The sequence below is a fragment of the Bombyx mori genome, chromosome 23, assembly GCF_030269925.1.
Source record: "Bombyx mori chromosome 23, ASM3026992v2".
Classification (NCBI taxonomy): domain Eukaryota; kingdom Metazoa; phylum Arthropoda; class Insecta; order Lepidoptera; family Bombycidae; genus Bombyx; species Bombyx mori.
Genome location: NC_085129.1, coordinates 11,948,673 through 11,975,255, shown reverse-complemented (window position 1 = coordinate 11,975,255; position 26,583 = coordinate 11,948,673). Strand labels below are relative to the sequence as shown.

Genomic DNA, 26,583 nt, shown 5'->3' with positions numbered 1-26,583 from the left:
GCATAAAGACAAAAGATATAATATAGCGGTATAGTGTACAATACTAGTTGTCTAAAAGTAACTTGTTTTCGAACTATTTAATTTGTATTTTAAAAAAAACCTTACTTTTTGCCTCTAATCTGTTATAAATACGTTAAAAAAGTTATGTGTTGGGCAGTGTGCCAAAATATACATTTAATACTCATGATACTTATTTATTTATCGTATGGCATTCGTTTACACTGCGTGGTTATAATTTAAATTTACAGTTTGTGAAATAATCGATAGCTTCTTCTGTTACATTTTTGAGATCTTCCACTTGGCCTGCGAATTTCGTTAGCGGGCATTCCATGACAATGTGGCGCATAGTTTGCTCTGGGCATCCGCATTCATAGCTTTCGTTTTCCGTCTTTTTTACTAATATGTGTTTTCAAAATTTGCATAGTGTTAAAGGTGTCAAAGGCATACCAGAGTCCTGCGGCACGGGCAGTAAATAATACGTCATCAAATTGAGAACAACAGCGATTGTGTATTTAGAAATGCAAGAGCGGCGCTAGTAAATTTTCACACGTGTAGCCATAGATAATACACATAAATTAGTTATTGATAAGCAACTCAAGCTCTCAACAAAAATGTTTACGGGCGTCGACCACTAGATGGCTTCACTTCGATTAGTTTCTCATTGCTCCTGTAGACAGCAGTAACATATTATCTATCCCATATTTTATTTTTAACGAAGAATTTTGTTAATTTTCAGAAACCACAAATTGATAAAATTTTGTCTATAACAAATAAAGACTTGTGCGGTTTATTAATTTTTTATTTTCTTTAACGTTAACAATATATAAGTTTCGGGGCATCCGCTACAAGATGTCGCTAATTTCCATACAATTTTTTTTTGTCTCAAAGTATCGCAGTTTCAGGACCCTGAGTGTAGCAATCGAGTTGTACGCTACAACGTTCAATAAAAATCTATCTTGTTATACCACATCTCGTACTTATGAAAGTAATTCACTTATATAGTTTGAAAACAATTTTTAGCGGGCGTACGAGGAGGGAATTTCTGCAATTCGAACAACGTAGACAAGCTTTTGTGAGGCGTTAACCGTTGGGGATAATTTACTGGCAGCGCGGTCTTGGTTCAAAGGCATTTGTAAATTAGGATTTCGAATGTTGCGTTCATAATCCATGAGTTGACTCACATCACTCACACCCATTCATATGTACTGTATGTATAGGGTCGTCCAGTGTGTGTCCGCTCGGGTAGGTACCACCAACCTGCCTATTTCTGCCGTGAAGCAGTAATGCGTTTCGGTTTGAAAGGTGGGGCAGCCGTTGTAACTATACTGAGATCTTAGAACTTATATCTCAAAGTAAGTGGCGCATTTACGTTGTGGATGTCTATGGGCTCTAGTAACCACTTAGCACTAGGTGGGCTGTAAGCTCGTCCACTACTCATCTAGGCAATAAAAAAAAAACAAAATGTGTGCAATTCACACGTGGTAGAAGTGAAACCTTCCAAAATTAAAATACAATTATCCTAAACGTCTTAAGTATATGTAAAATTTTGTCATTAGTAAATAATTGTAAGGTAGCGCCCTCTGTGAATTGATATTTTAATTTCACGTATAATCCTAAATTAACAAGAGCTTTCATACACACTTTAGTATTAAAAAATCTCACAGATGGCGCTGTATTAAATAGTATGTATATTTCTGTCTCATTCTTTGCTGGCTCCATCCTACACATTTTTGTATTTGTGTCTCTTACCTGTCGTTTTTTCCGTTGCATCCGGTTTGAAATCACAACGATTCTAAAGAAGTTTTCACTTCAAAAAGCTGGGCATCATAATGGTTATACAATTTTATTCTTCTTAACGTAAGGATATAACGTTAAATTTTAGAATATTATAATCCGGCAAAGTATGGATGAGGTGTAGGCGAAGACTGGGATCGTTGGTGTGGTTTAGGAGAGACACATGTGAAGCAGTGGACGTCTGTGGGCTGATGAAGACGATCCAGTGTTATTTTAAATCATAATTTAATTAGTGAATCTGAAATAACCGATTTTAAATCTATACATTAATACGTGAAGCAAAAAATTTGTATCCCTTTTTACGAAAATTGCGCGGACGGAGGAATATGAAATTTACACACTTATAGAGAATATAGAGAAAAAGTGCACAATGCTAATATTTTTTTTAAATAATGCATAAAAAATACATTAAATCAATAAAGAAAACATTAAACACACTACATATCATGTATTTGATGCACACACGCATGCATACCTACTATTTATTGTCAAACTTTTGTTCTTGACGTCTGTGGTCAAATTGAGATTAAATATTGTTTGTCTTTGTTAATATTTTTTATACTGTAGCCTTGGCGAAATTTGTGATTATAGAAGTATAAAATACAATCATAATAGTGTACAAACTTACAATTCCAATTAATTATAGTCGAATTTCGACTACTGCGGGACCAGTAGTTAATAAAAAAATGACAAAATTTTATAAAGCGTTGGCAATACTTCATATGTAAACCATAACATGTAGCCTCCCGGTCAATTAACGGTGCTTTTAGGTACCTCAAGCATTGGTCACCGTCCTCGCCGAACCCGTCGCTTGCGGCGAAGGGCTCGATGAGTAAATTAACCCACAGACACAGCCCATCGAGTTTCTCGCCGGATCTTCTCAGTGGGTCGCGTTTTCGATCCGGTGGTAGATTCTGTAAAGCACTGCTCTTGCTAGGGCCAGTGTTAGCAACACTCCCGGTTTGAGCCCTGTGAGCTCACCTACATGTCAAGGTGAAGCTGAAATAGCCTCTCAAGACTATCAGCATAGGTAGGAAAATAAAAAAAAATAACACGTAGTATGTACGTGACTACTCCGAAAACTAGAGAAATAAATTTGTATTATAATTTTATGAAAATTCTTAAAAATGAATCAAAAGATCTGTTATATTTTATACATATTAAGAAAAATAAATATTCTTTTAGAGAAATATTTTTTTAGTACGTAGTTGTCTAAGCGAAAACTATTCTAAAATTCGCAAAAGCGTATATGCTAAAATCAATCAATTTAAAGTGGGTATTGGTAACTTAGTTAAAATAAATCAAAGTTGAACTAAAACTTACATCAATGTCTATTAAAAGATTTAGGAACGAATCTCTGTGAAAACTTCATTGAACCAAAAAAAAACAGCTACGGTGCGAGGTTTATTACAAACAATGATTTGGTACCTGGACATAATGCGGGAGTGTCAATTCAATCTTGTTTATAAGGCGACGCGTTTTTCCTGTATCATTAATATTGTATACGATAATAAAAATAGATGAGTGGGGCTATTCGTTGCTATTCGTGTGGCACGTTTCTTACGTGTCCCATAAAAATGGATGAGCAAACGTAAATGTTACATATCTAATTGTTGGACGTACGGCCTTCTTCATAATCTTAAGAGGATAAAATATCTTATTTTTTCATCCTTTTTTCCCAACTTTTGTTGCTTATTCTTCGGTGTTCGGGAGTCACAGACACAATCAAAGCTAATTTTACTATTAATATAGTTTAAAACATTACTGGATATCACAAAAAAGTACTCAAATTGTTTTAAATAATGCGGTGATAGCTAGAGCTGCAGATTTGACCATGAATGTAATTTTAATTAACTTTTGATGCTTGTCTTCCGCGGTTCTTGAATTTCTCAGATACGAGCTATCCTCATGCAGTAAAAAAATAATTATGACGGCCGTATCATCGTTGGAAAATCATGCATTCTCTGTTTATACGATTTGCACAACCACATCGCGAATTTACTATAACTAATAATACAATTTTCTGGGCGTAAATATTTAATTTTTTCTCTTTAATATTATTTAAAGGTGATGTCCTCTATAATTCTTCTACTATCACCTCTATCTGGCTGTAGGCTGTAGCTACCTGTTGAAATCCGTCCGGCTATGTTGTTTGCCATAACAATGAATATGAATGTTGATAAGGAGTTTTATTTTCATTCAACAGTAAGAAAAACAATATGTAAAAAAAATATTCTTTTCAAGGTAAAGTTGCATGTAAAATCTTATTATAAGAGTGTAGTACCGCCAGCCGGTGTCGTAGGCCCCGTCAAAGGACCGCCGGAATGTCTCGGATAATATCTGAATTCAGTGCGAGAAATTCCATTATTTTATGAGATGGAAAATATGGCTATAACAAGTCGAAAATGAAAACGAGCGCCTTGGAAATCTTTTGTGATATTTGGTATCATCGCTATTGAGACCGATTCGTTAAATTAACAAAGATTGTGTAGACAAATTGTTTGAATAATAAGTTGATTAGGTCACAGATGCGGTTAAATAGAATTGAATTAAATGAAATGAATTGAAACTTAAAATGAATTGTTCATTCATTTTGAGTTTAAGCTCTTTGACCAATCAACACAAAACCATAAGAGATTTACAACTTCATCGTATATCGTTTCAACAATAAATGCATGCACTTCAGACGAAACAAACTAATATATATGATAATAAGATTGAAACTTCCATAAAAACTATTCGTTAGAGGAAATGGGCTATAAATTTACATAGGTGCAATCTTCTGCAAACTTCAATCTACATATATAATACTAAAAAATCATATAATAGGATGTTTAACGTTTAACGGATACTCGAATTATAAATTCTTGGGCACAATTGTTGTGCGGATGTATAGAGGTTGTAATCTTATTGGTCATTACGTAAATTTATGATTGAAGTTTCGGAATTGAATACGAAGGATTAGCCTTTAACAATCGGAAGCATTCAAAAAAGATTTGATTATTCAGTGTCTTTTTTTTATTGCTTTGATGGGTGGACGTGCTCACAGCCCACCTGGTGTTAAGTGGTTACTGGAGCCCATAGACATCCACAACGTAAATGCGCCACCCACCTTGAGATATAAGTTCTAAGGTCTCAAGTATAGTTACAACGGCTGCCCCACCCTTCAAACCGAAACGTATTACTGCTTCACGGCCGAAATAGGTGGGGTGGTGGTATCTACCCGTGCGGACTCACAAGAGGTCCTACCACCAGCCTATTACATTTATTTAAATTAGATAGGACAAAAGTATTTAACAATTATTTCCAATTAGATGTTCCAATACTAATACGACCACGATTGAAACGAGAAGTTAATGTTTCAATTTTATTATGTTAGCTGCTATTCTTCGTGTTTCCTCAATAGACCATTCATGCGACCATTCGTGGAAAAAGATGGTCGGGTCGAGGTACTAATTATGCATAATATAATTAGTATCTGCTTCAAATAGTTGCTGAATACTAGTTCACTAAGGGCCTACCCATTAGACCACTACACGGAGGCTTCTTTTAACTGAGTATAAAATGTGACGATTTCATTAACCAAACAGCATTATATTTGTATAAGTTATTTGACTTGGAAGGAAGATATTTCACTTCAAAATATTGAACTAACAAACGTTGAAAAATTCTAAATGATTTCAATTCTTTGAGAAAATTAAGTATTCCAGAAACACAGTTACAAAATTCTGTACGTGAATATAATAAACATATCGAGCACACGATGCAGATCATTAGTCGACAATTACTGTGAGAACTTCATGCTAAAGATGAATGGCGAAAGTTGGACCACTGATATCAGTTCTCGCTTCGAAAACTTGAACGTCTTATTCTGAATCTATTTTATTTTACATTATGTTCAAATTGTTTTCAAGAAAGCGATGTGGGATGTTGCTACGAATAAATCTTACAGCCTTGCAAACTACACTTGGTTTTACTCTTGAAAGAGGGATTGTGGTCGGGTAGTTTTTTGATGCCGATATAACGTCGATCTTCATTTATACCAGCATTCTCGGTCAGCAGTTTGATGGAGCCGTGACGGCTACTTTTTTTTTTATTCCTTCCTAAGCTCATGGTCTTGACAGACCATATCAGCGTCACCAAGCGAGTAGGTGTGCTCACGGGGCTCAATCCTGACGTTGTTGCTAACATGAACCCTAGCAAGAGTCATGCTTCGCAGAATCTATCACCGGATCGGAAACGCGACCCACTGAGAAGATCCGGCGAGAAACTCAGTGGGGTTGGTCTGTGGGTTAGTTTACTCGCCGAGCCCTTCGTCGAGTGACGGGTTCGAGGAGAACGATGACTACTTTCGATGATTTTGACTCCTTTCATAGTAAAACTTTGAATGCAGAATGTTTGTTTTGCCCCTTTTGTCACTAATTTTAATTATCACTACGGTCTTCACTAATTTAATTTTAAGACTTGATCAACGACCACTCCCGTTTGACCTGGGTCTAAAGTTTTCCGGAAGGGTTTATGTTACGGCGCTACAGATTGTGTGTATTAACGAAGCGTAAACTCAATGGGCTGTCCGGTTTTATTATGAAACAGCCTCGAATTTAAATAAATTTTGAAGTCTTCACATTTTTTAATATGCATGAAATTTTGCTGTAACAGCAAACAATCTTGCCAAAGAAGTTGCCTATGGAATTATTTAATGATATTATTATTACGATCAAGGAAAGGGTCCAGTTAAAACTTGCATTTTAGCCTCACATGACGTTCAGCTCCCATTTCTGGGCCGGGCTCTAATTACCAGCTAATTCCATTCATAGTGCTATGAGGTCTAGCGCATGGGAATCGTATATTACCAATGTAACGTTGGCATTTGCTGGTGATAGGACACATTGTAGACCAAACGGGCAGACACCACCGTCCCACCCATTTCTGGAACGAATCAGCCCAGCGTTCCTATTTGAAAGATTATCATTCAATACAATTGTGATTTCGACCTCATGTCTCAAGCTGAGCGGCGGCATTCACGTTGTGATATCTATAGGCTCCGCTACTACTACTACTATTGCACTGGTGCTATGACCCCGAAGTGGGTCTTGGCCTCCGACAATAAACTTTGTCATTCATCCCGGCGCTGCGCAACACCTTGCCAATCCGACATTTGGAGCTCACCTATATTGCCTTCCACAGCGTTAGACCAGCGAGCTCCTTACAGGCCGGCGCCCTCCGGTACACCCGGTTGACAGCCCGATCCTGCTCCATATGCACTACATGGCCGAGCCATCCGAGCCTCCGTGCTTTCATCTCGCCGCTCACACACTTTTTTTTATTAGATGGTTGGACAAGCTCCCAGCCCACCTGATGTTAAGTGATCACTGGTCTCAAGTACAGTTACAACGGCTGCCGACCCCTTCAAACAGAAACGCATTACTGCTTCACGGCAGAAATAGGCAGGGTGGTGGTACCTACCCGCGCGGAATCACAAGAGGTCCTACCACCACCTCTACCTACCTACCTCTTTAGGCTCCGCTAGCCAAGTTATATCTGATGGAGCGTGAGTACGTTCATCTAAGAAGGAAATAATAATAAAAATATTTTTGATCGTCAGCAACGTGTTTGGTAACTTTAAAATTATGGTTTGCTCAAGTGGAGAACCCTTTTTGAAGATTTGATCATTTCTTGTGAACTATGAGTCGGTACTACGTGTTTTTAAAGGTGTTAAGAGGTATCTTGCGAGTTCGCAGGGGTAGGTGCTATCACTTTGCTTATTCTGCCATGAAGCGTTATTGCGTTTCGGTTTGAAACGTTCGGCCTCGGTTCGCAAGCTGTGGAAAACATCTGTCAAGGCTTTAATGAGCAAGAATTCCACATGACCACGACTGCTCTGTCAAGAGCAACCGATTATGGTGATGATTGTACTGAAAGCTGAGATTTAGAACTCATGTTTCAAGGTGGGTAGCGGAATTTACGTTCTTGTTGTCTATGGGCTCCGAAGACCACTTATCACTAGGCGGACCGTGACCTTCCATATTAGCAATTCGAAAAAAGATTATAATTAAATAACCACATATATGGGCTTATTTACAGAATGAGGCAAATTTAATTTTAATTTCTCTATATTTCCCCTCAATTTTACGGCGAACATAAATAACGTTTTGTACTTTAATCACATCGCTTCCATTTAGTACGTGCGATATTCAGAATACGGTCGTTTGATTGTAAACTTTCGTTTGATGTTTAAGAGGGAAGTTGGTGATCTTGAGAAATGATTTGGTCGGGTGCAGCCAGCTCTGAGAATGCTGGCGCCATACTGGATTCACAAACTCACAAATGATTCTGTTATAAACAGATATCTTAGTCGATTATAAACGCTTGACTTGTTGTCCGGAGTTGATGTAATTAATTTTAATGAAAAGTTATTATTTTGTTGTAGATTAATTTATTTTTCACGCCATCCAGAGCTTGTATTGAGTGGTCACAATAACACATTTTTTTTATTTTTTATTGCTTAGGTAGGTGAACGTGTTTACAGCCTACCTGGTGTTAAGTGGTTACTAGAGCCCATAGACATCTACAACGCAAAAACCGCCACGCATCCTGAGATATGAGTTCTAAGGTCTCAGTATACCTACAACGGCTGCCCCACCCTTCAAACCGAAACGCATTACTGCTTCACGGCAGAAATAGGCGGGGTGGTGGTACCTACCCGTGCGGACTCACGCCAGGTCCTACCACCAGTAAACTTTAATTTTTGTAGTGCAATGAAAGCTGCAACTTTAAGCAACTCCTGGTAGTATATGCTGCGAGACCACACGACTTGTCATGTCATGTTGTACATGTCATCCGATAAATTCATAACAATAATAAATCATCATCATTCCCTTGCCCTTCTCCCAGTCACTTGGGGTCGGTGCAACATGTTTTCTCCTTCCATACTCTTCTATCATATATAATTTCTTCGCTCACTCCCCTCTCACACATATCGTCTTCCATTTCCAATCCATCTATTTTTTCTTAGGTCCACCTTTTCCTCAATTAACAAAAATAAATACACATAGTATTATTGATCGTGAGCAGATTTATTTGGAGAGCATCAGGTACTAAAACAGAAAAAAAAGCAAAGTCTCTTCAATGAATAGGAGAAGTCTAAATTCTAGATTGTTCTTTGCAAAAATAAGGATATCTGTTTTGGCTTCTTCGCTTCGTGAAAGAAAGACAAATTAACAGAAACACATTTGCCTTCCTAACATTGATTGTTGTAGTATAGTAGTAGTTATAATCAAAAAGATTTTGAAAGCGATTTTTTCGAGCATCATAAAAAATGTTAATATTCAATAACATTTTTAATTACTACATCGTTTGAAGATGGCTCCGTTAAAATAAAATATTTGTTTTCAAACTTTACAGCAGCAGCTCATTAAAACTTTAATTACAGTTTTCACACAGCTTACAAAAATATCGGCTTGCGCAACGCTTAATGGTATTAAACTTAATTAAAACGACATTCACATTAAGCGGAAAGTTAATTAAGTTCTATAACTTAACATTAGAAGTTTTATTTAATTATAATTCACTTGACACGTTATTATTTCAAGTTTGAGAACCGGTGATTATTGAGATTAAGTATTATTGATATACCGTTAAGAGAAAGTGGCCCCGTGATATATACTGAGAGGTGAAAGGCTCTTTGGATTAAGCGACATGTCACTTAATTTGCGACATTTATCTTTGTAATAAAAGATGCGTTTTATTTGGTATTAGCATCAACAGTACGATGTTTTTAATTGAACTTCAATTAAATTTATCCCATTCAAATAATATCACCTTCACACTACACCTGCCAAGGTTCATCTCTGCACTCCCCTAAGGTAGACTGTTAGAGAATGCCTATGGCATTAAGTCCGACGTTATACTGTCTAGTATATGAAGTTATAAATAAATAAATAATGTAACATAACTTAACGAAGAAGTTTTTTTGTCATGAGATTATTTTCAAATTTTTTACTTTAAAAAGTTCTCCAGTAAAATTTCAATAATGTCGCTTAAGCCAAATTGCCTCTCACCCCTCGAATTGTTATCAAGTATGTATTACAAACAAAAAAATTGGAACTAAGCATTAGCCGTGTGATTGTGAAGCTAGCTAATTGTGCAAGAAACAACAAATTCGTAATTCTGTCTGTCGCGATATTTATTGCCACAAATAAATATTTTATGGGGTTTTAAAATTAAAGAATAAAAAAAAAGGATAAAAAGATTACATACAGACATACTAAGCTAATAAAAACTTGTTCAAAATTTAACAAATATTGAATCTCACTTAAAGTTTCTAAATTATCACAACTTTTATAATGAGTATTCAATTATTTTCGTTGGCGGGGAGTATTATGATTCTGTACCATGTAGGTACATTCCGCCATGCTGCTTATTTGTGCCGAATAACAGTTATTCATTACGTTTGATGTGAGCCAATATACAACGGAAATGGATTTACGATGGTTGACGTCATCAATGTTTATTAGTTTCGGTAACCATTTAATAGCACATGCATCGTGAAAACTTTTTAACCCCCCCCTGTCTACAGTAGTAAAAAAGCCCACATTATTTGGACTTATTGGGATTTTTACGGTAAAGATATCTAGACAATGAAAGATTTTCCCTTTATAATAAGAAACGATATTAAAAATATTTCCTAAAAATACTTCTGGTTCCAATGAATTCTGAATTACTATGGACATGTAGCTTATAGAGATCGTGATAGCCTATTTAAAAATTTTGTGCTAGATAATGTGGACTGAAACAGATCATGCAGCTTACCAAATCAAATACCTTACTGGTCTGGTCTGCATTAAAAAGGCTGGAGACAGAGATAGAGAGAGGATTAATGCATATGTCCAAATTCAGTCCAGACATGACTTTCAATATACTATTATATATGTAGATATCATCAAAGCGCATAGAATAATATGTAATATTGATTTCCAAACTAACCTAGATAGTCTACTACTAATTTAGGTCCGATAATTTCGTTTAAAATATCACTGCTTTAATGTTACAAAGGCGGATCTTTGTGAGCTTCAGGCGGAAAGTTGGCAAGCTAGCACTAAAAATAGAGAGAGAGAGATAGAAAGTTCCTGTTACATAAATTAAATTGTTAGTGAACAATGTGTACATTCCATTCGCGTTAAGTAAATAATAAAGAAATGGAGATCTATTTTCAGAGATCATGATCTAGTTTAGGTAACTGAGCTGGGATTATCTTAATCTATTAGAGGTTGGCAAACAGTTGTCCGACACTACGGTCCCTGCATAAATAGTTTTATGACTTTACTTAATCGAACGTAATAACTCAAAATAAACTATTCGTCGGTACTGCCCCTGCCCCTAGTCTTTCACGGCTGATTTTCTCCTAGCCCAAATACTGATGAACTACTGAAATGTATTTTGAAAGTTTTTTGACAGACTATTTCGGCCGAAATAGAAGTGAAAATCTCATTAAGTTTCTTTGGGATAACCCTACTTCGACCAAGAACTAACTACGTGAGCTGCAGAATTTGTCGAACAAACTTTTCTAGTATACATTTTTCTTTGGCTTTTTCCTTAAACAGTAATCTACACCGAATCTACTGTACAGTATAAATGTGTTTGTGTAAATAAATGTGTAAATTATACTTGCTTAGACGTTTTTTCACACACAACATTAAAATAGGCAACATTTGAATAGTTTTGTACGCAAGCAACATATCTGATTGTTACATCGACGCAAGGGAAAAATTTGAACAAAATGGGAACATTTTATTTGTCGGTGGAGTCGCGGATGTAAGATAATGAAAAGATAAAAAAAGGTTTTTTCGTATATAAAGGAAGATACGCTTAGTACATTGAACATTTGAACAAATACAATGCTAAATGGAATGAGGAATCTCTTGTTAAGAAAGCGGACATTTGCTTTTAAATGTGTTTAATTCGAGATTGTCTTTATTAGTCTTACTATGAAATGTATTAGGATTTAAGTTTATAGCATAAAATTGTCCAGTAGTAAAAGATTATTTTCACTTTGACTGTATTAAAATTAGTTCTAAAATTAAAGTATTTTGGATGAAGAAATATCTCTAGTGTTAATATCAGTGACTTTAGTTAAATAACAGGTTTACCAATTTAATTATGATAAAACCAGTTATTATTAGTTAAGATATTTCGTTTTTTAATAAAATAGTGTAGTTTTTTATCGTATCGACAATGATATAATAAAATGTACTAGATGAAAAAATACCGCAACTTAAGTTCAATTATTTCATATTGTTGGTAATTAATTATATAAATACCCACACAATAATAATAATAATTTTATGAATATCTTCCCTGGAATATCTTCCCTTAAAAATTGTAAGGTTAACATTTCTTTATCAAGAGCTGTTTTTTGTACAAAGACGTAACAAATTTCTGTTAAGACTGACACAAGACAAATCTCTTTTTTGTATACAAGACGATATTTAAAAAAGGGGACTTTAAAAGGAGTTCGTTAATTTTGTAGTATCTAGCGGGAACTTGGAGCAAATTGCGTTGCCATCAAAGAGAGTAGGGGCCGTTCAAACACAATGTAATTCAATGACTATTTGTTGAACTTCGGTTCGTCTTATTGATTCGACATTGGAATTGTCCTTCTTTTGTGAAAGAGTCGTTAAGGTGGAAGTCGTACTGAGACTGAGGTTTATGTAGGTCTGGCTGAATGACTGAAGTTGAATGAGAATCTTCTCTATCGATATTTTGTTTCTAGCGATACTAGGGAATCTTTTCTCTCGGTATTTCGTTTATATCGATACTAGGGAATCTTTTCTATCGATATTTCGATTCTAGATATACTATTCTACTAGAGGATTTTGGGTCGAAAAGTGTGTATTATTGTGGGTATTATTTGTGGGTTTTTTAATTAACTTTTAAAAATGTAATTTATATTCTAAGCGGCGACGATATACACATTCAGTATAAAAAATATTTAATTTTTCTGTATCTATTTCTACAATAAGAGTACGACGTGCGCACAAAAGGTTATTTCAGTCTATTTGATGTGAAGTGGCTACTGACGCTCACGGACACCAAAAATAGCAGGGGTGCAATCTTCGGAGGCCTTACCTAGGTCACTTGGATTTGGTAAGTCTTCGGTTTCAAGGAGGATGTTGGTGATTTAATATCATTGTTATCGAGACTTCAATTTCGTGTCATAAAGCGGGGTACAGAATTTAAATTGCGATATGCATCTAAGGTTACCGAGAACCACTTACCATCAAATCGACTCGCAGCTCGCCTTGCCATCATTCTTATAACTCTCATATACGTATTCTTTGAAAATATAATTTGACACGCCGACCTTAGTTCAAAGTGGAGTTTACCTTGAGATAAATAATACACATTCGCTGCGACGTTATTCACCGTACTTACCATTAATGTAATCGAGTGATATTCGAGTTTCTCGCTCGTTGAACTGTGAACTGCAATTTACACTATTACTCTAGCATTCTCATAAATATGAATGTACGTTACCGCTAATGTATGGAGAGCTCGTTTATTATTTTATTATTAAGATGGCTGTGTGAAGGTTCATGCAGTTTGGCTGAAAATACGGAGAAAATCGTAACGGAAATAATTTATTGAAGATCGGTTAACAAAGGTTTGTTTTTACACGCTTTATATTAGCTTCACTTGTACATGAATGTGTGTGTGTTTGTAACTGACTCCTTTAGACGCAATTTTGATCCACTTTAAATGGCCAGATTTCATTCAAACTTTGTAGATTTATCGAGGACCGATGACAATTGAATATTAGAAAAATATTGAAAAAAATGAAATTCAACTAAAAAATGAAAAATAAATAATAGTTTATGCATGGGGTGCATGGTGTTATTATTTATAAATATTTTTCTGACAGATATGATTAGAAGAATTATTATTTCAATAATATCTCAAAAGCACCCCAGACTTTTTTCAAAATAAAAAAATTTTTTTTTTACACTATTTTCAATTTAAATTTATTAAAATTAATTTTCTATTTTTTAGTTGAATTTTATATAAAGCGGGTTTTTTAATTTTTTTAAACTATTATTTATTTTACGATATTTTCGTCATTCGTTTAACTTGTTATCATATGAAAATAAAAAAAAATCAACATTCGATTCCCAATGATCGTCAACTAAGTTAAAAATTGAATAAAAATGCGTGTGACCTTTATAGAATTCACGACTCACCGTTACATTCATAGTCGCAGGTGTTAGATCTACATCATGCCTTCACTAAGTGGATAGAAATGTCGATCTAAGAATTACTTCTATAAACCCTATTACACATAGTTGCCGATCGATATTCGACACCATATGGGCGCATAGGCGGAAAAATGAGCACGCTTTCATATCGATCTGCAAGTAAGTGTATTAGAAAATAGTAATTTCGGGTAATGCGTACTATGTTCAGAAAAGACTATTAATCTACTATTAAATACGTAGCGACACTAAATGGGTAGATGTATTAAAGTATTTTTATGGTTTGTTTATGAAGAAAACTAATTCATGCTAAGTTTTGTACTGTAGCTTACTTTCTGACTGCGCAGTGAGACCTGGGAAATATATTAATGTGTTAATAAGTGTGTATGAAGTACGGGTTTTAATTTTCACAGTGAAATAAACCCTCATTTCCATAGAGACGAAATTCAAGTGAAAGAGTAAGGCGTATTCTTTGGTAATGTTAATTAATTGTGTGTTATTTTCAGCATATTATTTATATGGGAATACGGGCTCGAGTTTGTTGAAATATTTTAGTGTTATGATAGGATGGTAGTGTAATTTATACGATTATTTAGGAAGGATAAACTCGGATGTTTGTGGTTAAACTTTTATGACATGTGCGATAATTTTTTTTTTTTTTTTTATGGCTCGAGTCTCTTCTTTGACGAATGACTCTGCCAATGTCAGGTAGATAGAATATCAGTGATTTAAATAGATGATAGCAGATGAGATGAATGAGAACGGGAGAAAAATTTGTAAATATTTTTACAGTTTAATGTTATTGCGGGGATAAATGTGCGATTATAATAGCTTCATGACCATAAAGGTAGGATAAGGTATTGGTATTCTATTATATAGATACATTTATTTTTCATTCAATCTTTTATTGACACAATTATATAATTGTATATAGTATAATGTGAAAAGGTATAATATGTTTTTTCAGTAGGTAAGAGTAAAAGCTTCGAGATATTCAGATCAATTCGGTTCAATATTCCAATCAAGCTGACGGTAGTTAATTGCGTATTCATGCTTTACATAAATATAAATACGTATAATATTAGTTTAAATTTTCTGAAGCAAATTTTATAGTTTTAATGGTTTTATCTTTTGTGAACGCATGTTAGATAGGTATGAAATTTTAAAGATGGGTGATGATGTAAGATCCGTATCATCGTACACTGAGCTCAAGGCCCATCTGATATTAAGTGATTATCGGAGCGCACACACATCAAAACGTAAAAGTCACATACCTTCATGAGGTCCTTAAGACTTGCATTGTGCTGTAAAATAACTGCCTCACCTTTGAAAACGGAGCACATAAAGAGGTGGTGTGATGGTACCCAATAGCGTTAGCTCACAATACACCCTACCTTTGGTATTTATTTAAAATTAACTTTAATTATTTTAACATTCTTCAAGCCTAAGTCGCGACGAATATTAGGTCGTATTTTCATACAACATCACGAAGACTATCAAATTACCCCTAACCTATGTAATCTATTATTATCTCTGCACCATAACGTACGCATTCACAACAAGGAACATTGAATTTATTGCGGACATTATTCATACTACGGATAATCGACGGCCAATGCTGAAATATTATTCCTAGAACAAAGAAACGAGGGATAGTAGTGATGCGTTATAGCATAATCGATCACTACAACTGTGACATAGTCTGATAATCGATTAATTTATTGTTGACATTTGTGGATTGTAGCGTTTTGTGCGGTTTGTTTAATAGTCATCGAATCCTGTGGTTTGAAAATATTGTTCGATAAACTCTTGTTTTTAACACGTTTTAGTTAGATTTGTTCTTGTGTATGTTTGAACAGAACTATTTCACAATTGACTTTAAAAATTTCACACGTAACAAGGAACGATGACTGTGTAATAATATTTTTTTCATTTCGCTAATATCCTGTTCATGATTAAAAAAAGGAAATATTAGTTCGGTTTGCATTTAAGCGTGTAACTTTTTTTAACTACGCACATACATAACATACATTATTTATCTAATTAACATTTTAAATGGTTTTTTTTTTTTTTTTATTGATTAGATGAGTGTACGAGCTCACAGCCCACCTAGTGTTAAGTGGTTACTGGAGCCCATAGACATCTACAACGTAAATGCGCCACCCACTTTGAGATATAAGTTCTAAGGTCTCAATTATAGTTACAACGGCTGCCCCACCCTTCAAACCGAAACGCATTACTGCTTCACGGCAGAAATAGGCCAATGAATTATATTAACACTACATATTGATTACATATATATGTACTATATTTTACTTGAGTAGAAGAAGTAGTGGAAATGCCTTCCGTTCTGTCAATAATAAAAATTTCAACAATATGAGTATTTCGTAGGACGGTCTTGCTGATAGGGCGAGTTGTAAGTAAGCCCGTTCTCTGAAATACCAACATCTTATTGATTTTTAGCACGATGCTGCCTATTTCTATTTTGCCTTTAATGTGAATTACCTTCTTCTCAATCGTATCACTCTTCACAGAGTGGTCGCGATCTACATGTAGTGTTTTAGGGGTAGACTTGATGCGCCTAACGATGTCCCGCCATCTCTCCCTGCTCGAGGCCATTATACTGCACTCATTTAGGGGACATCCCACTGAGGTTTTAACTTGGTTGTGGTTTTAGTTTTTAATTATTGTGAATTATAACCATTATAAATATCAAAGGTACCTTTGGTCTCAGTATGCGATATAGATTGCATTGATTTTATGATGACCGTGAAATAGGGCTACCCTTTTAGACCAGGTGGATGCACCCAGCAAGTGAGTTCACAAGTAAAAAAAGGCTGTTTATAGAAACACTTTAAAATAACTTTCTGAAAAAAACAGATGATGCTTAGCTAAGCTCAAATCTACGTCCTATTGGATATTTTGTACTAGTGGTAGGACTTCTTGTGGGTCCGCGCGGGTGGGTACCACCACCTTGGGTATTTCTACCGTGAAGCAGTAATGCGTTTCGGTTTGAAGGGTGGGGCAGACGTTGCAACTATACTGAGAACTTAGAACTTATATCTCTAGGTGGGTGGCGCATTTATGTTGTAGATGTCTATGGGCTCCAGTTACCACTTAACATCAAGTGGGCTGTGAGCTCGTCCACCCATAAAAGGAATAAAAAAATAATAATAAGATGCATGTACTCTATCTTGGCAATTTAATTATTAAGTCGAAACATTTTAAATGTTTATATGCGTTCGTGTTTCCAAGTATAAGATACTAAAATAGGTCTACACGTACCTATCCTGCACGCCAAGTCAAGGGCTAAATAAAGGGGGTAATTGTTATTGACTTATGTTTATCTTTATGTAACGGAGCACACAACCGTTACGTAAAAAGTAAAACAAGCTACCGAGTAAAGTGGTCGATGTTATCACTTTTCTAACTTCTCTTCTACTTATATTGCAGAAAGTATAATATATCTAAAGAAAAACCACTTTATCTATGATTGTATTCCTGTAAATTTATAGACAGACTAAGCTTATTGTAATATGATTTTAAACTTATTCAATAGCCGGCTATGAGCAATATATCTTCGGGTATTTGTATTCGATTTTAAATAAGCTTCCTGAGGTAAGTGACTTGAATGAAGCTCAGAATCGGATGTAGAAAAAGAAACATTCGTTCTTATTAAAACGATGCCGTATATATTAGGTATAAATCGATTTAGTGTTGGAAATATTTGGACATAATAATCTCTTCGGATTTCGCAAGTCGTAAACAAATATTACTTCAACATTTTGAATACTTTACAATTTTCGACCACACTTGTCTTCACTATGAAATCGCGAAATTAAACTTAAAAGTCATTTTAATTTTTCGAATCTCATATTTATCGCTCAAAATATTCAATGCCTCGTACTGTAATAATAATAATAATTTATTTATTAACTTTGAAAACATTTACACATAACAGCTTACTAAAAACTCTCCACACTAGGCACTGCCTGTCTCGTGGAGAGTTGTTTTACAGGAATATCTTAAAACTAGTAATAACGGTGCTGAATATACGAGTAAAACAAAATAATTAAGCGAATATTATACATATAAATATATATATATGTCGTGGATAACGACTTTTAGTTGTCGTGGATAACGACTTTAGTAATATTAAGACGGTGGTTTTGATTATTATTTTAAATGATGAAATGTTGTTTTGATAAATATCACAAAACGAAGGGTAGACTCCGTAACGCCACAGTATAAAATGGCGGTACGTGGACAGAGTCGTGGCATTCCGTGTCAGACATTACTCACTGACTGAGACGGACGGAATTACTTCCGTCCGTCTCAGTCAGTGAGTCTCTGTCAGTCAGTCAGTCGGTCAGTCGGTCTGTCGGTATATGCAACGAAACTGTCGGTTTACCCTGTCATTGTGAAAGTTGTGTGTGTTGAGTTTCAATAATTATTACTGAAAAGTTTTATTGACTAAACTGAGTTCAATCGAATACAAGCGATGACGGAACCTACCGCTCAGCCATCCCTGACGTGTGCTGACATATATATATATAAAAAAAGAAACGGGTGTAATGATTTTTACTATGCGTGTTTAGAATTACTTATGCATTTCAGAAAGTCCTCCGAAAAAGAGTAGGACCAATTAAGCAGTTCTTTTGTTAACATTCTTTTAACTTGTTCGTAATTTAGGTTAACAATTTTGTATTGTTTATTGAGTCTGTTATATAAGTAAGGTTTCATGTAATCAACTTGAATTATTTCCGCCTGATCCTAAATAGTTAGTAATAATAGAGAGTTTTAATATTGTCATAAACACACGTGTGGTCATTTCACAGCCTGTGGTTTGCGGTCACAAATCAGACCGAATCTTAATTGACTATTATTAATGAAATGTTCGGGAATTTTCCTCTTTTTAAGATTTAAATTGTCAATCAAAAATAAAACTGCTGACTCTATCTTTTTTATGTATTTCACTTCTATAACCATATTGCAACTGCACGCAAAATGCGGTTATTTACACGTTCACACTTAATAAAATGCTTCTATTTGTGCGGATTCTATTTTATAAATCAATTATTCGTGTTAATTCTTAAAAACTGATTGAAATAAAAATGTAATTTAATGTTAAAATAATAATGTGTTATCTACGCACGGAATATAAGTTCTTTACTTTCGATACTCTTTTTCACGCTGAACATAAAGATTTCATTATTGATTTTTCAATGTTTGCGCTATAATTATAAGGTCGTAATACAGGGTGGCCCATAAGTCCTTTGAAAAGTAAAATTTGAATAAAACGAACAGGGCGCGCGTGAGCGGTGCAGGGGAAGCGGGGGGCTGGGCCACCCTGTATATAAATGAAAGTTTAAAATAAATATTTCATCTGCTTGTAGTCTATTTACGGGGCTATTTCTAAAGGCCACAGACCCCTAACATTCTTGAAATCATCCAGGCTTTACCTTCAAAATGACTCCGATACTGAGCGCCGCTAGGAATATCGACCCCAATAATCACATTTCAATGCTGTACGTCATACGCTTATTCATATTTCGCTAGCCAGCAATGTAACGCAAAGACAGGTGGCAGTCGCTCCCCGCGTTCGCTCGAGACCGTGTATTTCGCACGTCATTTGCTTTTTTGTTCGTTATTTTCCATGCCATGTGAAATATTTCAGTAAATATTTTCTCACGTCATTTTTAAGCATTATCGATGCCGCTCTCTGTTTTCAATACGCTTTTATTAGCTTCAGACGTATGTATGTTAGTATGTAACGGAATCTTTGAACATGATTTTGAGCCCCTTAAAAACGTCAGATTAACACGAAATTTGGTATGCTGACAAAACAATATTAAAAAATATATATATATTATTAGGAATCAGAAGAAAAACCATTTAAAAAAAATAACAATTAGCACAAGTTTACAGAGACTTAAAACAATGACTCACGCACACCATGTCCACGACTACCTTCTCTCACGAACGCCGCCGATTGAATGAATGTTTCGAGCAAGGGCGTTACTATTTATAGGCACTGTACCTTCAACATTATTATAAAATTCGTGTTTCCTAAATTAACACTTAAAGTCTTTGAACGATGTTCAAAGACGCAGCCAGCGGCACGCAAGCAGTATGCGCAGTATGTACGCCTGAAGCAGGCGAGCGAGCGCAGCCAGTGGCACGCGAGCAGTACGCGCGGTATGCACGCCTGAAGCAGTCGAGCGCCGGCAGCCAGTGGCACGCGAGCAGTACGCGCGGTATGCACGCGAGCAGTACGCGCGGTATGCACGCGAGCAGTACGCGCGGTATGCACGCCTGAAGCAGGCGAGCGAGCGCAGCCAGCGACACGCGAGCAGTACGCGCGGTATGCACGTCTGAAGTAGATGAGCGCGCGCAGGCAGCGGCACGCGAGCAACACGTGCAGTATGCACGTCTGAAGCAAGCGAGCGTGCGCAGTTACGGCACGCGAGCAGTGCGCGCAGTCTGCACGCCAGAAGTGAGAGAGCGCGTGCAGGTAGCGGCACGGGAGCAGTGCGCGCAGTAGCACAATCATCCTTAATGCGCATATTCCTGTTATTATCCAAGGGCCAGTGTGCGTCGCCCTTCGTTAAGTGTCTTCTGCATTTGGTTACCAGTGATCCCTGTAAAATGGTCCCAGACCCACTCGTACGAAGATCGTATTAAAAACGTACGAGTGCATTCCACACGCAGAGCGTATTCAAACGTGTGAAGCTTCCCGACACGCTGACCATACTCAAACGTGCCGAGGCTTCTCAATACGCCAGCCTAGGCCGATTGTATTGAGGCATCTCACCGTGTAGGATTAATCACACGAGTGAGGGATACGTAAAATGGTCCCAGACCCACTCGTACGAAGATCTTATTAAAAACGTACGAGTGCATTCCACACGCAGAGCGTACTCAAACGTGTGAAGCTTCCCGACACGCCGACCATACTCAAACGTGCCGAGGCTTCTCAATACGCCAGCCTAGGCCGATTGTATTGAGGCAACTCACCGTGACTCCGTGAGGGATACGTAACTAGAGAGCAATCATCTATAGCTCACCCTTCAGGTTCACCATAGGAATACGTATATTTGTGAACAATGATCATTATTAACTTTACTTGCTCTCAAAGAAGGCAGCACATGTCTCAGGGGTCCACTCGCCCCGCCACGACACCATATATTGTGCAGCTGCTTGCGTAGTTTTGCCATAACTGCCCTTGAGCAGCCGTAGGATAGCGTCCACTGGGTAGAATTTCGACAACCTTATACGGGCCACGCATGCCGGAATCAAGTTTACCTGCCGACCGATATTACGCAGCCACTGGCACGTCGCTTGCGTGCTACTGCCGCAGGAACCATCGAGGGGCCCGAGCTGGCGGCAATGCCCGTGAGGCACCATCCTCACCATTCGGTGAGGTCCACGGATTGCCGGATCTACATTTCCTGTAGACTGTGAGTTATTACCCAAACAAGATTATCGACATTAAAAACGGCTGCTGTTCGTCGGTGCCCGTCCACGCAAGCATCATGTCGCTTTACACTCCGTGGTACCAATTGATAAGCTCTACCTTGACCTAGTTCTCGACGAACTTCACGGCTCCGAAACACCTCAGTCGTGACATCATTAATTAGAGTCCTCACCACAGGTGTGGTGGCGTCTTTTCTATCAGAGGCTGCAGGGCGGATGTCTGTTGTCTTGCATTTTGTGATGTTCGGAATGAACTGTAATCTCAAAAGTTGAATTGACCATTTTGCAAACATAGTCCCGAATTCATCTTCGGAAGTATGCAGTCAACCTCAAGAATTATCTACCTGTGTGACATTACGAGTCACTGGTGACTCATTTAGTGCCTGAACCCTATGAGGACTCTGCCTAACCTGACCTCCACTAAAAATGAAATCAAATCGTGAGTAGATTAGTGTTCGCGGCTCTAACCTGAGGGCCCATTATGCCTCGTATCACTATTAAAGTTCAAAGTTCTATCAGAAGTAACCCATTCACTCAGCCAAACCCTAGCATCGTCCCTTAAACATGATGCCACTCGCGATAAGCATTCGTGGTCGTTCCACCCGTTAACTTCTCTGGCGCGTTCTACTTCTTCGTACAAACTTCAATGATAATTATTAATCGATGGGTCAAAATACGATATGTAACAATTTTGCGACCTTGAGGGTTGCAAAGTTTTAATTGCTTCCATTAAAGCACTGGAGAGGGTAGACGCCTTAGAACCAGGGATACTAGATTCTACGTGGCCTTGTTGCGAACCATCGATATTCGACATGGGAGTCGTAACTGTCCGTAGAATATCGGTGGTCTGTTCAGCGCGCGCCTTATCGCTAGAACGTGTCGCGACAGGTTCAATCGTGCGCGAGCGCGATCTCGACCTCCACTACGAGAGCGACGGGCACTACGAGAGAGGTCCCTACTACGCGACCCGCGCCTAACCCGAGCACATGACCGACGCACATCAGTACTGCGAGAATTACGCTGGTCTCGGACCCGGAAGCCATCCCGTGAAGTACGACCTCTATCGTTCGTATCGCGATTCTGTCTATCATCTCTGTGATCGCGAAAGCATGTCGTTTTCGATTACGAGAATCACCTCAAGACGGTCGCTCCGTGCACTAGGAGTTTCAGTATGTCTCATTATCACAGTTCACATTTGCAATCACACAATAAAAATAACAAATAAAGTATGAAAGCATCAAAGTAAGCAGTCATTGTAAAACAAAACAAAGTTCAGAGTTTTACGCTACTGTGGGCTATTTGAGTCCTTTATCCCACTTCTGATATTAGGAATCAGAAGAAAAACCATTTAAAAAAAATAACAATTAGCACAAGTTTACAGAGACTTAAAACAATGACTCACGCACACCATGTCCACGACTACCTTCTCTCACGAACGCCGCCGATTGAATGAATGTTTCGAGCAAGGGCGTTACTATTTATAGGCACTGTACCTTCAACATTATTATAAAATTCGTGTTTCCTAAATTAACTCTTAAAGTCTTTGAACGATGTTCTCTCGACGAATGTCAACCGACAAATGCGCGGGTGACGGAACTGCACGCCGGTTTTATACCCTTTTTGTAGGGTATTCCTTACTATATATATATTGTAAAATTCAACTAAAAAATGAAAAATAAATAATAGTTTTAAAAAAAAAATTTGAAAAAAATTTTTAATAAATTTGTATTAAAAATAGTGTAAGAAAAAATGATTTTATAGTACAAAAAGCGGGGAAATTTTTTTTTGTTGGATTTTCTATAAAAGCTTATTTTGTTAGTTTTTTTAAGCTACAATTTATTACTATCGAGAAAGGCTTAATAGAAACGTTCGTAATTAGCGAGAGCGTTGGACTTTTATCCCCATGCTGGAAAATCCTTTGTGGCCACCGTGACTTATCACATTTAACCCTCACTTTAAGTCCTTCTTCTCGTCCTTTGTGTACGACTTGCGGCTTTCGTAGGCCCTTAATACGATATTGACGGACAATAAAATTAGGACGAAGCGTCGATCGATGCCCGGGACTATGTGCGAAGGGGAGTTATTTGTGTCACAAAAGTATCGCAGTCATATGACGAGATTGATGTGCTATCGGATTTAGTACATGATGACGTGGAAAATACAAACGAAAATAGTAAATTTGGTCAATGAGAGATCTGGACATTAGAAGGTCGGATATTCACGACATTAATCATTTAAGTCGAGTAATTTAACCTTTCGACTTATTTTCGTTTACTGTAGAAGATATATTTTGAACGATACTTTTAAAAGGGACTATTTTTAGGAAAATGGCTTCAAGTAATTTGATGATAGTTTTTGAGAAGATGATAGCCACAATTGGAATGCCGCCACTGACTTTGAGACTTGTGAGCGAAATCCCAATTGAATAACAATTCTCAGTTTTTTTTTATTGCTTAGATGTGTGGACGAGCTCACAGCACACCTGGCGTTAAGTGTTTACTGAAGCTCATAAACATATACAATGTAAATGCGCCACCCACCTTGAGATATAAGTTCTAAGGTCTCAGTATAGTTGTAACGGCTGCCCCACCCTTCAAACCGAAACGCATTACTGCTTCACGGCAGAAATAGGCGTGGTGATGGTACTTACCCGTGCGGACTCACAAGAGGTCCTACTACCAGTAATTACGCAAATTATAATTTTGCAAGTTTCTCAGTTCTTCTCAGTTTTTTCTTCAAATAGCGATACATGAGGCTTTAGAAATAAGCAGAACCATATCGCTTAGTTCTTGAGGCGCCTGTCTGCGCGGTAGTTACGTACATTTATAAATGCGGGTATTGATTTACACGATGTTATCAATATCCGTTTGACGTGCGAATTGCGTTCGAGCCACGACTATGTTTATACGATTTACTTGTACTTATGTTCAAGTAAAACCAACTATTATGCAACGCACATTTTAAAAAGATGTGTTCTTAAGCGAGGAGAGAAGTTATTCAAAATTCACAAAATTTAATGAGTTGACAATATCTATCTATATTATTATATATAAATATGAATTGCTGTTCTTTAGTCTCGCTAAAACTCGACAACGGCTGGACCGATTTGGCTAATTTTGGTCTTGAATTTTACGTGGAAGTCCAGAGACGGCTTAAATGGTAAATAAATATGAAAATGCTTGGAATTAAATAAAAAGAACAATTTTGTTTTTCTTTTGATGTGTCCCCCGTCGGACGGATTCCTTTTGTTTGTTTTAAGTTTATTTTATACAAAAGTTTAGGTCTTTTATTTATCGATTGAGGCACTAAGAAGTCTGCCGGGTCAGCTAGTTTGAAATAAAAATATTTACATTTTTACGATCGACTTAGTGTCTATTTTATTTATTTGTTGACCTTATAGGCAGACGAGCATATGGTCCACTTGTTGGTGGGTGGTTACCATCGCTACGTAGCAATATCAGGGGCGCAGTCAAACTGCTACCAACCGAAACTAAATACTAGATACTTTTTGGCGGGAACGCGAGGAGTGAAGCTGTGTGATTTGTTTTATTTGGCCTATTTAGTGTTTCTTCAGGTTTAAATGTGTAATAGCGGTGGTCTATTAACTGTTTAATATCTGTGAAAGTGCAAAAATATGGGAAAATGAAACAAAGGCGCTGGACGTAACTTCTCGGGATCCTCCAAAAAGTCCACTGAAAACATCTCAGTAAATGTCCACCATTTTACTGAAATTATATTTAATCCCATATCATCTCACCTCACTACATTTAATTTCATCCCAGTTGATTAATGTCTCAAATTAATCATCTTCATTTTATTTCATTTCATTTCACTCCATTTTATCATTTTTCATAAAAATAAGAATATAAATTAAAATAAGACATGACCTTAAAGATCTTCGTTAACAGTTCATAAAATCCCTTAAAAAAAACTAAATACTAAAGCATAGGAATATGTTCTTAAAATGGCAGCTTAGCTTGTCAAACCGGAATTATCTTATTTAGTGCAAAGTTACTTAATGGAATCTCATGTTGCGCGTCAAATATTCTTATTAACAGAGATTTAAGACCTCTATCAGAGACCCACAAAATAAATGTAACACCGGCCAAATAACGTGAAATAAGATGACTTAACGTATAATTTTCCACTAGCTTACTGTAAGGGTCAAATGGTTTGCGAGTCATAAGATCTTATGTTCCTTGCAATTTATGAGTCGTTTGCAAGCAAGAAGAACTGGAGTAATTTTATTTAGTATCTTTTTTAGTGAGTTTTTAGTAGTCCCGAAAGAATATTTCTATGTTTGAACCAAACTATTGGATTATTTCCATAATCAATATTTTAGAAATCGATCACTCCGCACGGAGAAGGAAGGGATGTATAGTATATTTTTAGTTTACTTTATAGTTTAATATCTCTTTGATTATTTTTCATAACTATATATATAATATTCGCATTTTCGACGTTTTGTTTCCCGACCCACTAACGGTACTTTTAGGTACCCCAAGCACTGGTCATCGTTCTCGTCGAACCCGTCGCTTGCGACGAAGGGCTCGACGAGCGAATTAACTCATAGACACAGCCCACTGAGTTTCTCTCCGGATCTTCTCAGTGGGTCGCGATTCCGATCCGGTGGTAGATTCTGCGAGGCACGGCTCTTGCTAGGGTTCGTGTTAGCAACGTCGACAGGTTTGAGCCCCGTGAGCTCACTTAGTATCCCGGCGACGCTGACATGGTCTCTCTAGACTATCAGCTCAGGTAGGAAAAAAAATACGTTTTGTTTATTTAACACTGTTGAAGTTTTCGCTGGGTAATGTTTCGTTTCATTGTATCTAACACGAGTATAGCATTAGGTAGGTACATAGAAGCATGGAAAATGAAAATGGAACATAAATGTAATAAACAAAATGGAATAAGAGATTATCTTGTAAAAGAAATGTAAATTTATTATGTGTATTTCATAATCTAGTAATTCCCTATTTTTCACTAGCATACTTTATTTTTAGTAAAATAAAATAATTTTCAAATTAAAAAGCCAAATTTCGTAGTGTTAAAGTTTCAATTGCAT

General features: G+C 36.7%; 1 protein-coding gene across 1 annotated transcript in view; it reads right to left on the bottom strand.

Annotated features, from left to right (window-relative positions):
* Positions 1 to 26,583, bottom strand: part of LOC101737377 (Kv channel-interacting protein 1) — a gene marked incomplete at its 5' end in the record, with an annotated part of 171,746 nt that overhangs the window by 92,706 nt on the left and 52,457 nt on the right. The window contains one exon of the mRNA XM_021352202.3: positions 14,375 to 14,395. Coding sequence (XP_021207877.3) covers positions 14,375 to 14,395 — 21 coding nt within the window. The remainder of the gene's footprint in view (positions 1 to 14,374; positions 14,396 to 26,583) is intronic.